Source organism: Schizophyllum commune (genome assembly GCF_000143185.2).
Source record: "Schizophyllum commune H4-8 unplaced genomic scaffold SCHCOscaffold_11, whole genome shotgun sequence".
Lineage (NCBI taxonomy): Eukaryota > Fungi > Basidiomycota > Agaricomycetes > Agaricales > Schizophyllaceae > Schizophyllum > Schizophyllum commune.
Genome location: NW_026089548.1, coordinates 882,470 through 895,046, shown reverse-complemented (window position 1 = coordinate 895,046; position 12,577 = coordinate 882,470). Strand labels below are relative to the sequence as shown.

Genomic DNA, 12,577 nt, shown 5'->3' with positions numbered 1-12,577 from the left:
GCAGTTGTTGCTGAAGACAGGAAGTATTTGGACGTCACACAGTCACACTGTGCCGCATACAGTGCAGCATTCCCACGACTCGATATTCAATTGTACTTATATTTTGCGTGTCTCTTTCCTTGTACTTATATCGCGATGATTTCTCTACTACTGTACTTATGTCTTGTTTGAATTCTTTGGGTTTTCTCTTGTACTATACTGGGGTTTACTTGTCTTCTTTCACCGGAGTGAAAGGGCTAACAAGGGGGTAGTGTTGTGATGCATGCTGACTCAGCCCACTGAACTCCGGATTTGTCACGAGTTGGTTATTGTTCTGTACAGCTCGACTCTAGCAGTCACTCAGTCACATCACGCGTTCACGCCTTATATGCCAAGTAGTCACACTTATACACTCTTTAGTCCGTGCGTTGTTGCCTTCGGTTTGTGTCTGTGTTTGGCGTCGCCGCTGGGCGCGCCAGCCCCTTCAGCTTGCCGCTGAGGGGGGCCTCTGAGGCCCTGCCCGGGGCTTTGTACCGGGTCTGTCGCTTGCCTTCCCTCCTTGCTGCTGCCATCTGACTGCTGGGTCATTTTCGATCATCCATCGCCAACGCTCCTGCTATCCGCGACCTCCCTACCTGTCAAAAAGGATTATCCATCTTGAGTGTGTTCGAGAACCAACAGCGACTATATTGTACAACAGAATAGTCAGAAATGGCCCTCGTATCTTTTGGCATGTCTGAGGAACCTGGCTGTGCGCGTGTAACACAACCGTGGTCGCGTCGGACACTAGAAAGCACTCAGAGAACTCAGACGAAGAAGAACAGGAAATTGTTGTGTTCTGAAGCGTGAGAGTACAATAGAAAGAAGAAAGGTACGCTAGATGTTACGCAAGTGACTATAAGTATCAGTAGGTAACAGTCACGTGAGGCCAAGCGGCAGTATGCCGCAGATATGTGCTGTAAGTAAGATGTATGTAACAGTAGTGTTACAGCGCGCAGCAGTTCCTGACTTGGCCTGAAGTCAGACAGACTTGACGAGTGCTGCACACAATATGCCCAAATATTATATATATATATATATGCTACAATACTCAAATATACTCAGAATTCTCCTCCCTCTTCCGCCTGACAGCCCGTTTCTCACGCTAGCCAAAGAGGTGAGAGCCACACAGGGAGTGGGCGGCAGGACAACGACGATGACGGCAATAGCCTGCTCGGCATTGACCGAGACGCCTGTAGTGGTGGTGGGCACCCGAGGGTCGGAGCCGAGCTGTGATGGGAACAGCACGTGGCTATCGCCGACAAAAACATGAACCCGGACGTCGGAGGCCACAACCTTGTTGAAATCCTTGCATTAAATCCCATGTAAATCAAGTACATGTCTACTATGTAGTCTCTCAGTTTGACGCGGCTAGTGCAAGTTCTCAGTGGGATATGGGCCCAAACTATCTAATCAGTCGCATCAATCCTATCCTCTGCCCACTCATGCATCCCTTTCTGCATGGTTTATACCACCAGCGAGTGCTACACATTCGTTCTTGCCACTGATACACTAGGATTGGAACTCTCATAGTGAATGACCATGTCGTACAGAAGCAGATTTAACGACACGTGACCTCTCCCGAACCCTTCATGTTCGACTAGTGCAGCGGTAAGTCCGATGTCTTCCCTCAAAGAGATGGCTCTGAGCATCTCAGTCGTTAACTAGACCAGAACGGCACACGGGATAGCTGGTACAACGGGAACAACGTCAGGGCACAGCGTGCTTGTGTGCACGATAAGTCTCAACAGCGGGCATGAAGGCACTCAATATCCAAGGACGTTGCTCCCCATCGCTCACCCAATAGGGCCTTGGGTCAGCAAGTGAATTCACTGGACCAGCGCTATACCTGAGTTTGACAGCGATGCAAGAAATTTATAGAGGGATCTTGAGAAGAGGACGTTACAGCACAAACCAAGGAAGTCTACATCTGGTCAGTGCCAATCGCTTTAATGAGTACTCGTGCTGCATTTTGTTCAGTGGCAAGAGGTATCGTCGAGTTCATCGTTTTTTCGGCGATAACCACGTGCTGTTCCCATCATAGCTCGGCTCCGACCCTTGGGTGCCCACCACCACCTGTAGTATAGGTGGTTTTGTAGCGGGATGTTGTATCGCATGATGCATCATGCGCTATAGTTCATAGTCTATAGTTCATAGTGAAAGGATGCAACAGAATGCACTATAGCATAGGTAGGTGATGCATCATGGGTTCCACCAGAGGTGGTACTTTGATACTCAAACAGAATATGAACTTCTGTTCTTTGAACACTCCAATCAGCCAGATCAGCACCCTGACTCAAACCCGCCTGTTGTGCACCAGTACCAGCTGCGATTCACTCCGTTTGAGCATAGCTGAGGCACAAGGTAGGAGTCTCCTATACCTTGTCCTATACATTGATTGCTGCTCAATCTAAGAGATCAAGCACTGCTCAAACCAAGGGAATCACAGTCGGTACTGGCACACAACAGCAAATTTGAGCTAAGTGCTGATCTGGCTGATTAGAGTGGCCAGAGACCAGGGGCCCAAACCTGGGTTTGAACCCCAAACCTCCCATTTTTGATAGCAGTGCTATAACCACTAGGCCAATGTGCCTTTGTAAGAATGAACAGGTTTTCGTGATAGGGAGAGACAATGGGTACGCGAGGAAGAGACGTCGGGGACACAAGGAAGCTCTGGTCATGACCTGTTGGTCATGTGTCATGGCGCGTGCAGAAATATTCTGAGGGTTCAACGCAAACGTGCACCCACTATACGAGGGAGCACGTGAGAGGAAGAGATCACATCGCGTGCGGCAGCTGTCAAGGATCATGGACTGGAGGTAGACAAAGGAGTGGAGGGAAGGCGAGGGCAAGGAAGAAATGGCGTGGGTGAGAGGTCATTTTGTGCACGATGCAAGGAACCTTTGACCGGTGCGAGGGGAAGGATACAGTGTCGAGCGATCGAATGAAACTTGCGGTCCAATTGGGAGGATGTGGGTGCGAGTTTGGCATAGCAAGAGCTTATGCGCGCTCGTGTTGAGCAGGCTCGAGGACTAGCGGCTGAGGGCACGAAGGGGCATCGGCAGTGACAGCCATGGCGTGGAGGACGATCATTAACGGGATCGTGGTCAGCAATTGCATGCGAGTCGTACTTGGACGTGTCACGGTGGGACAACGCAAGGCGGCGGCGGCTGGGGTATATGTATGCTGTACAGACGAAGCCTACGCGCGCGACACGCAGGTTGGGGAAGTTTTCCAGCCGTGTTCGGGAGGATGAGGTGGCAGCAGGGCCGGCCATGACGTCGCGCGCGTCAGCTGTCAAGGACGATGGCGGGCGAAGGGAGACGAGGACGCGATCGGATGGCGTTCGGAAGTGCGGCCCGGCGTGCGCGTCCTTTGAACGCGTCTTGAGCGTGTTGTTGACCCAATCCGCGATGTCGTCTGCGATCCTGGTCGACGCCGAGCCACCCGATCGTCTGCCTGCAACCAAGCACCTCACGCCGCCGGCCCAAAAGCCACGGCTGTTCCCGCCCACGGCGCTCAACAACGCCATCCGCGCCGCGCTCGGCGAGCCACTGCCCGCGTCGCCCACCGCCATCCGCACCCACACCTCCCCGCACACCGGCACGCGCATCGACTACACGCCCACCCGCCTCGCCCTCTCCCACGCCGGCGGCCTCCGCCACCTCTTTGACTTTGCCGGCCACCGCGTCGGCTCGCCCCACGACCAGCGCATCGAGTGCGCCGTGCTCGCCTACGCGCGCGTCAACCTCACCGACCCGCACCCCTGGTCCGGCTCGCGCGCCCAGGCCCGCTACCCGACTACCGCACCCACCCCGCACGCCCCGCGCGAGACCTTTGGCCCGTTTGGGCGCGCCGGACGCGAGCCGCTCCTGCGCGACGACGGCCAGTTTGTCTCCCGCGATGGTGAGTCGCCCGTCCATACCTCGATCCGACGCGTCCATCTCCTCATTAGACGCGTCGATGCGCTATCCGCGCGCGTATGCGCCATCGCCACCCAACCTCCCTCCCTCCTCTCTCCCCGCCCTCCCTTCCACCCTCACTAACCGCCACCCTAGGCCGCTCTACGCCCTCCGCTCAGTCCTCATCTACCACAGGCACCCACTCCTCGACCACTAAGCAAGACCCCTCCGCCAACCCCTCGTCTCACAAGCCCTCCGCCAAACCCTCATCCACCTCCGCCACCCACCCGCCCCCCATCCACACCCACACCACCATCGTCCCCGCCCTCTACGTCTTCCTCCGCGGCCAGACGCTCCTCTACACGCTCGACCATCTCAGCGCGCCCGCGACGTCTGCGTTTCCGTCCGCGGGAGCGCACGCGTCTGCCTTCCCGTCTGCTGGAGCGCACGCGTCTGCATCCTCTTCGGGCGCCAGCGGGTCCTACGCACCAGGGTCCTCAACACCCACCAGTGGGGGCGTCCACACATCGACTAGCGGATCCACCCACGCCAGTGGGGGCGTCAGCCCTTCGCCCGGGATAAACTCAACCCTCTCCTCCCCCACCCCCTCTAACTCTACCCCCACCACCCCCTCCCCCTCCCTCACCCCCCCACCCGCGCTCCAACTGTCCGCCCTCCCCGTCTCCGTCCGCGCCGCGTGGCCCATCTTCCCCGCCGGCGTGCTCGTGCAGCGCGCGCTGGATCCGGAGGAGGTGGGTGGGTTGGATCCGGGGGAGGTGGTGGACGTAATGGATCCGACGTTACGGGAGGATTTGGTCGATCCGACGTTACGGGAGGACTTGGTTGATCCAATTGTGGGTGGCGACCCGACAGCCGGCCTAGGGGTAGATCGTGGAGGTGCCGTCGGTGGTCCACCAAACCAAGCTCAAGTCGACGAAGGTGAGCACCCCCTTCCCCCTCCCCTCCCTCTTGTCTTCTGTCTTTCCTTTGCTTCTATCTTCAATTAACATACACACAATCCCCACCCCCCTCCCCCTTCGTCCCTATCCCCCACCCCCCTTCCCCCTCCCTTGCTTCTATCTTCAATAAAAATACACACAATCCCCACCCCCCTCCCCCTTGCTTCTATCATCAATTAACATACACACAATCCCCACTCGCCTCCCCCTTCGTCCCTTCTTCCCCCACCCCCCTCCCCCTTGCTTCTATCTTTAATCAACATACACCCCCACCCACCCCCCTCCCACCCCCCACCCCCCTTCGTCCCTATCCCCACCCCCCTTCGTCCCTATCCCCACCCCCCTTCGTCCCTATCCCCACCCCCCTTCGTCCCTATCCCCACCCCCCTCCCCCTTCGTCCCTGTCCCCCACCCACCTCCCTTGCTTCTATCTTTAAATCAACATACACACAATCCCCACCTACCTCCCACCCCCTTCGTCCCTTCCCCACCCCCCTCCGTCCCCCTTCGTCCCTCTCTCCCCCGCTAGGGGGCAGGACTCTGTCCTACTTCACAAACCTCCCCTCCCCCCCGCTAGGGGGTAGGACTCTGTCCTACTTCACAAATCTCCCACTTCCCCCTCCTACCCTCTCTCTGCCTACCCTCTCTGCCTCCCCTCTGCCTCCCGCAAACCTTACAGAAAACTAACTCCACCTAACAGACCCCACCTCACCAGACGCCCTCCTCCCCACGCTCTTCTCCATCACCGCGCCCACCGCCGAGCCCGGCGTCGTCGCGAGGGCGGGGAGGGGGAGGATAGCAGGACTTGTCGACGGGGTAGAGCATGTTGATGGGGAGTCCTCTAAGGATGGCCTCGGGGACGATAGCATCGGCAAGGGTGGTTCTGGCGACTCCGCCGAAGGCAGCGCGTCGAAGGGCCCTGGCGACCACGCCCGTGGCACCGACCCCACCGACCACGCCAGAGGAACCAACGAAGATGAAGACTCGCCCAACTCCACCATTCAAGAAGCTCACACCGACGACTCAACCCCCCACGGCAGCCCCCTCCCCGCGCTCGAGACGGTCGTGTGGGTGAGCGAGGATGGTGAGTAGGAGCGGTTTTTTCTTTTTGAATTTTTTCATCCGTTACTTTGATTCGTCTTTTTTTTCGTTTCGTCTGCTATCCCGTTCCGTTTGCCATTTCCCTTCCCCCCTTCCCTTCCTATCCCCACCACCCTTTCACCCATCTCTCCTCTCCCCAATTCTCCCCATCAAAACAAACCCACTAACACCCCAACCCAGCCGCGCACCCGCTCCTGCTCACGAGCTACACGAGGCGGGTCACGAGTCATACGAGGCGGGTGAGGACCGGCGATCAAGGTGGTGGCGGTTCGTCGACGGGCGCTGGCGCTGGCGGCTCTTCGACTACCGGCCTCGCTCCGTCGAATGGCGGCCCTAGCTCGTCGACCGACGCTCCTGGCTCCTATCCGACCACCACGCCCAGCTCGAGTCATGCAGCCCCGCCCAGCTCGCATGAACGCAGTGGTAATAGCAACACCACACACCTACAGACAACGCTCACGCTCTACCGCTACGCGTGCGTGCCCGAGCGCGGCGGGCTCGAGGTGCGCGGCGTGTGGGGGGTGGGGGAGGGCGAGTCGTATGACGATAGTCCCGAGCCTGATAACGGGATTGCAGCAGAGAACACCCCCGCCACTGGCACGGGCGCAGAGGGTGGGCCTGGCGAGGTGGCTGCCGCACCCGCTAGCGCAGGCGGCGGCGAAGGGCGTCCCCCTCCGACGACGCAAGACCCAAGCGCCCCGGCAAGGCCGACCACGCGTCGGGCGAGCGCCGCCATGAAGCCTCCCTCTGGCGTGAGCTCGGGTGGTGGCGCAGCCGCCGACAGGCCGACCACGCGACGCGCGAGCTCCGCTCAAGCGCCCGCCCCCATCGACAAGCCCCAAACTCGTCGCGCGAGCGCCGCAACCAAACCCCCCTCTACCACCAAACCACCACCCTCGACCACCAAAACCCCACCCTCCACCACCAAAACGACCCCCCCTCACCCGCCCCCCACGGACACGCCGCTCACGATGGCCGCGATGATGGAGGCTGCGGAGAGGTGCGTGAGAGGCTTTGGGTGTCGTTTTGTTCTTTTTGGGTGTTTCTACTTATGCTCTCCTCCTCCCCTTCCTCCCTTCTCCTCGCTTCCTCCCTTCACTTCGCTTCCTCCCTTCACTGTGTGCCTACTTCTGCTCTCCTCCGCTGCACTTCGACTCGTGCCCTCTCCTCCTCGCTTCACTTCGCCTCGTGCCCTCTCCTCCTCGCTTCCTGCCTTCACTTCGCTTCCTCCCTTCACTCCGTGCCTACTTCTGCTCTCCACCTCGCTTCACTTCGCCTCATGCCCTCTCCTCCTCGCTTCACTTCGACTCGTGCCTCTCTCGCGTCTCGTGCCCCTCCCTTTACCGTGTTTCCCATCACCACTTTCACTAACGCCGGCCGCTCGTCCCTTTCTCGTTTTTTCGACCCTCTGACCCTCCTACCTTCCCACCCTCCTCACCCCCTCCTCCTCCCACCCTCTACACCCAACCGTTACTCCCCCCACCTTTCATCTCACCCCCACCTTTCATCTCACCCCCACCCATACCTCACCCCCACCCATACCCTACCCCAACCGTCCCTCTACACCCATACCTCGTACTAACGCCACCCCTCCCCCCAGATCCAAACAGGCGCCGGGCACGGCCAGCGGTGCGGGTGAGTGATTCTTTATTTTCTTGCTGCCCTTCTGTCTCTCTTTCCTTTTCACCGTCCTCCATCGTGTACGATAGAAGGGGTAACACACCCTCCCCCTTCCCCCTTCACCCACCCCTCGGCCCCCTTCGCCCCTCACCTCCTGCTCCCTTCCCTCTCTGTCCCCTTCCCCACTCCCCTGCTCCCCCACTCCACTACTCCCTCGCCCTTCACCCCCCCTCCGCTAAAACTACTCCCTACTAACACGTCATCCCCCAGCCTCGAAACGCCGCGTCCCGAGCGCGGACCTCGCCGCGGCCGTCGATCGGCTCGCGCTCGGCGGGACTGTGGGGGAAGGTGGCGGTGAGTGGAATGATTCATCTGGGATCGTGCTGTGTCCCTCGTTCGCATCGTTTGCCTCGTTCGCCTCCTCGTTCACCTCCTGGTCCTTTTTTCACCGAGTCCTTTCGCCACCTAGTCCTTTCGCCACGAAGGCCGGCGCCTCAGACGCGGGTGTCGCTCGAACGCTTCGAGGCCGCTGCGTCGAGCGAGCGTGCGCCTCCTCCTTCTCCCCCTCATCTCCCCACTCACCCTCGCCCCCTTCTCCCCACCACCCTCTTCCCCTCCTCCCCAACCTCCTTCCCCCCATCACCCCTCCTTCCCCCCATCACCCCTCCCTCCCCACCCACCCTCCCTTTCCCCCCACCCACCCTCCCTTTCCCCCTGCCCTCCCCTCACCCACCCCAACTAACCCCCCTACCCAGACACGAACCCCCTATCCGCCGAGGACGACGAGGACGGGGGCGGGGGCGCGCCCGCGCTGGGACCTTGTGAGTGTCGTGTTGGCTTGTTTTTTGTTAGGTTTTTTGGGTTTGATTGTTTGCTTTTTGGGGTTGTTTGATTGTTCCCATCAACCCACCCACTACCGTCCTCCCCTCCCTCCCCCTCTTCCCACCTTCCTCTCCCCTCTAACCCTCCCCCCACCATCCCTTCTTCCACCATCACTTTCTTCTCACCGCCCCCCCCCCCAACATCACTTTTCTTCCAACCCCCACCCCCCTCCCCGCCAATAATAACATCAAAACTAACCCCCCATAATAACGACACAACACTAACCCCCTCTCCCCCTAGCCCCCTCCCGCCTCCCGCTCCCGCCGCTGCGGCACAACGACCGGGTGAGCGCGCACGTGTGGGTCGAGCGCGTGGGGAGGATCGAGGTTGGGTGAGTGATTGGTTGTTTTTGTGTTGGGTTGTTTTGTGTGTTTTTTGTTTTTTTTTTTTTTGTTTGGGAGGAGGAGAGGGGTTGGAGAGGGAGGATAGGTTGGGTGGTGAGTTGGGAGAGGCTTAAGGGGAGAGAGGGGGGTGAAAGGAGGAGGGTTGGAGAGGGGAGGTTTGAGGGGGGTCGGGGTGAAACGAGAGGTTGGAGGAGATTGGGAGCGTGCGAAGGAGGCCCCCCTCGGCGAAGCTGGACAAGGCGGAGGAGCGAGACGATGGATCGTTCGAACAGAGCGAGACGTATGACAGACTGACACCCTCCCCTCCCATTCGCCACTAACATCCTGCTCTCTCCTAACTCCCTACTGACACGCCCCCTCCCAGCCCGCCACCGCCTCACGCGCCCGCCGCTGTGCCCGGGGTGCCCGACATCAGCGCTGCGCTGTTCGATGTGCGGAGTGAGGGTGAGTTTTCGAGCTCGGTTTACGTCCTCCTTCGACCATCTAGTGGTTTCCGTCCTCCTTGGACTATCTAATGGTCTCTCTCCACCTTTCCTCCTTCCCTTCCCTCACCCCCCCTTCACCCCTCCTTCCCTCCTCACCCTCTCCCCCCAACCCCCCTCCCAACGACTGACTCCCCCTCCCCAGGACCGACCACGCCGCCGCGCGCGCTCGTCGCGATCGCGTCCCGGAGCCGCGGGACGGTGTGGGTGATGCGGGTGGGTGCGGAGGTGGAAGGTGGAGAGGAGGGCAAGGGTGCGGGGGATGGGGGGTTGAAGGATAAGGAGGATGGGGATGGGAAAGGCAAGGGTGCGAGGGACGGGAAAGGGATCAAACTCGAACGCGAGGACACGCCGAACCCGTTCCTCGACCCTTCGAAGGCGGGACGGCATAATCCGTTCTTGACAGCTGGATCGTCCTCGTCATTGGCTCCTGGATCGTCCTCCGCGGCTTCGACCTCGACCTCGAGAGAAGGCTCCCTCAACCCCTTCGTCGACCCCTCGAACCCCTTCCTCGCTACCTCGCGCTCCTCCTCGGGCACGCCGACGCCGCTAGCAGGATCTGGATCTGCGACGCCGACGCCTGGGCCCGTTCCTCCGCGCGGCGCCCTCCCTGCAGCTGGCGGGCTCGCCGTTCCACCGACCCGCTCCGCACCCAAAGCCCTCTCCGCCGCCAGCTCGGTGCAATCGGCCGCCACCGACGTCTCCAGCAAGTCCAACGTCTCCAGCAAGTCCTCCAAGTCTGCCCAAAACAAGGGAACAGGAAAGAACGCGAACAAGTCGCCTAAATCGAAGAAAACCCTCCTCACCGCCACGCTCATCGCCACACTCCCCGGGATCAGCGTCGCGCCCGTGCGCGCGACGCGCGCGGGGGCTGAGGGTGGTGAGTGGTCGTTCTTTATTTTCCTTCTTTTCTGTGTCCTTCTTTCTCCCCTTCTTCTTCGCCTGCGACTATGAACTCTCCCAAATGAAAACGAGGCAGAACCCCCATATAACCCAGAAATCCACCCCGACTGACCCCACCCCTCCCAGACCCGCCCGCGCTCTCCTACATCCCGAACCCGACGGCTGCCCCCCAGCCCGCGCCGACGGCCACGCAGATGGTGCCGCCGAGCGCGGAGAGCTCGTTCGTTTCGATGCGGGATGGCGACACGACGAGGGATAGGGATGGCGATACGACGATCGGTTCAAGCGCGTATGCCTCGTTGAGCGCGAACATCTCGTCGAGCGCGGACGCTTCATCGAGCATCAACGCAGACCGAACCATCGGCGCCTCCTCTTGGGGCACGAGCGCTGGCCCCGTTCCCGAGCTCTCCCTTACCACGGCAGAGGGCGATGATCCCAACGCGTCTGGTTCTACCCTCCACCCGTCGAGCGCTGACTACAACGCCGGCCCCTCCCCCGCGTTCCCCGAGATGTCTGCGGCCACGCTGCCCGGCACGGCGGGCATGGCGCTCGAGGTGCCGAGCGCGGGCTGGGCGGTGTACGGCGGGGATCCGAGCCGGGGCGTCGAGTCCGGCACACGCTCCCGGTCCACTTCTCGCGCGGGGTCCATGCTACAAGGTAAGAGTGTCCAAACGACAGTGGCTATAGCAACAGCGACAGTAGCTCATCGCTAACGCACATCCCCACCCACAGCCTCCGCGCACGAACCCGCGCCCGCGCGCGCGATGGAGGGCGGCGACGAGGGCCGCGTGCACGACCTCGCGCTCGTCACCGCGGACGGGCGGCTGCGCATCCTGCGCGGGCCGAGGCAGGCGCTCGACGTGGGCGTCGTGGTCGGTGGGGAGGTGTATTTGGGAGGTGGTGCGTTTTCATTGTGTTTTCTGTACAAGAGAGTAGGATGCTGACGCTGACTGTCTTTCAAGACGCTCTTGACTCCGGTACGCCCCCTGATCCCGATGCGATGGATGTCGACCCGCCGACGTATGGAGCAGGCCCGTCGATGCATGGGGACAGTGCGGCGGCACAATCAACGAAGCGCCTCATCGGCGTTGAGCCCGACTTCCAGGGCGGGATCAATTTGGTATGGGCGACGAATGGTGAGTTGGGCCGTTCCATTATCCCCCTCTATCGTTTTCTTCCAAAAGCTCGCTTTCTTAATGCCTTGAAATTTGCGACTGACCCTCTCATCCTAGACCTCACTGCACCACCCCCGCCCCTTGTCCTCGGCACCCGGCCGGACGACTCGCTCTTCAACCCCGTACCGCCCTCGCTCCCAGGCTCGCTATCCATCGGGCCCGGGCCCACCCCCGACGCGCACGCATCGCTCATCCGGGCTGCGTTTGGGATTTCGACGACGGGTGTATCGCGCGCATCGGCCTCGACTGCGGCGGGAAGGACTGTGATCGCAAACCGCCCTGCGCGCCCACCCACCCTCACCCGCACGCCCCTCCGCCCACGCCTCGCCCCGCGCTGCGCCCTGACGCGCCGCCTCTTCCACGCGCTCAGCCTCGCGCTTCCCGCTGACCTTGCCTGGCGCATCTACGCGCAGTGGGCGGGGAAGATCTTTGGTGGCGCGCGCGGCGGTTTCCCGGCAGTGTCGGACGCAGAGGATCCTGCGCCCGATTCCTCCGGCCTCCCGCGCACCGAGTCCGAGTTCCCCGCGCTCTGCGCCGTCTTCTGCGCCACGCTCGGGATCCCGCCGCCCTCGAAGGAGCGCGCGGACGTGCCCGCGAGGGTGGACGCTGGCCTCCCCCGCCGCGCATCTGCGTTCCACGCGCTCGCCCTCTCGCCCTCCGCGTCGCGATTCCGAGAAGACCCTGCCCTGCGCGGCCTCAAGCGGCCGGGGAAGGTGAACGCGATGCCCTCGGTAGGGCCGGTGGGAGACGCGCCGCGGGGGCCGTTGCAGGAGGTGTCGATGGCGGAGCCAGAGGAGGTCGGGCCGGCCGTGCTGGCCTCGGCGATGTGGGCGCTGCATATGCTGTTCGAGGGTGAGTGATGTCTTTCTTTTCTGTGTAATCTATCGTGAAAATGCGTACCCCTATATCGTGACAACCGTGCTAACACATCGTCGACATCACCAGAGCTCACTATCCTCCCCTCCACCTGGATCCAAGCGCGCCGGCTCGCGCCGCTCGCTGTCGCTGTCGCCTCGCGCACGCGCCCCGAATGGGCAGACCACTACGCGCGCAGATGCCCCGACGATGTGCTCCAGACGCACGAGCATGGGGATGCCAGTGCGCCCGCGGGTTGGCCGGTCGCTGATGCTCGTGAGTGCTCTGAGAGTCTTGTAACCTTTGCGCCGTGCAAGTTGCGCAAGGCAGTGAGCT

General features: G+C 61.1%; 3 protein-coding genes across 3 annotated transcripts; 2 read left to right on the top strand and 1 right to left on the bottom strand.

Annotated features, from left to right (window-relative positions):
- Positions 1–3,293: 3,293 nt before the first annotated feature.
- Positions 3,294–4,137, top strand: SCHCODRAFT_02671717 (uncharacterized protein; the record flags this gene model as incomplete). The annotated part of the gene is made up of 2 exons (XM_003028316.3): positions 3,294–3,924; positions 3,974–4,137. The coding sequence occupies 2 exons, from the start codon at positions 3,294–3,296 to the stop codon at positions 4,135–4,137; spliced, it is 795 nt and encodes a 264-aa protein (XP_003028362.2).
- Positions 4,138–5,495: 1,358 nt separating this feature from the next.
- Positions 5,496–6,092, bottom strand: SCHCODRAFT_02071676 (uncharacterized protein). Its single transcript, XM_050341683.1, has one exon. The coding sequence runs from the start codon at positions 5,878–5,880 to the stop codon at positions 5,563–5,565; it is 318 nt and encodes a 105-aa protein (XP_050198201.1). The 5' UTR covers positions 5,881–6,092; the 3' UTR covers positions 5,496–5,562.
- Positions 6,093–10,266: 4,174 nt separating this feature from the next.
- On the top strand, positions 10,267–12,300 carry SCHCODRAFT_02071747 (uncharacterized protein). Its single transcript, XM_050341686.1, has 3 exons — positions 10,267–10,868; positions 11,174–11,347; positions 11,444–12,300. The coding sequence occupies exons 1-3, from the start codon at positions 10,406–10,408 to the stop codon at positions 12,244–12,246; spliced, it is 1,440 nt and encodes a 479-aa protein (XP_050198200.1). The 5' UTR covers positions 10,267–10,405; the 3' UTR covers positions 12,247–12,300.
- The last annotated feature ends 277 nt before the right edge of the window (positions 12,301–12,577 follow it).

What these genes read in the sequence shown, in the direction of transcription:
- SCHCODRAFT_02071747 (XM_050341686.1), top strand. Translation starts at nt 10,406, where the DNA reads ATGGTGCCGCCGAGCGCGGAGAGCTCGTTCGTTTCGATGCGGGATGGC. An exon ending in CGCGGGGTCCATGCTACAAG is followed by an intron (nt 10,869 to 11,173) that starts GTAAGAGTGTCC and finishes CTGTCTTTCAAG; the next exon opens with ACGCTCTTGACTCCGGTACG. An exon ending in TTTGGTATGGGCGACGAATG is followed by an intron (nt 11,348 to 11,443) that starts GTGAGTTGGGCC and finishes CTCTCATCCTAG; the next exon opens with ACCTCACTGCACCACCCCCG.
- SCHCODRAFT_02071676 (XM_050341683.1), bottom strand. Translation starts at nt 5,880, where the DNA reads ATGGTGGAGTTGGGCGAGTCTTCATCTTCGTTGGTTCCTCTGGCGTGG.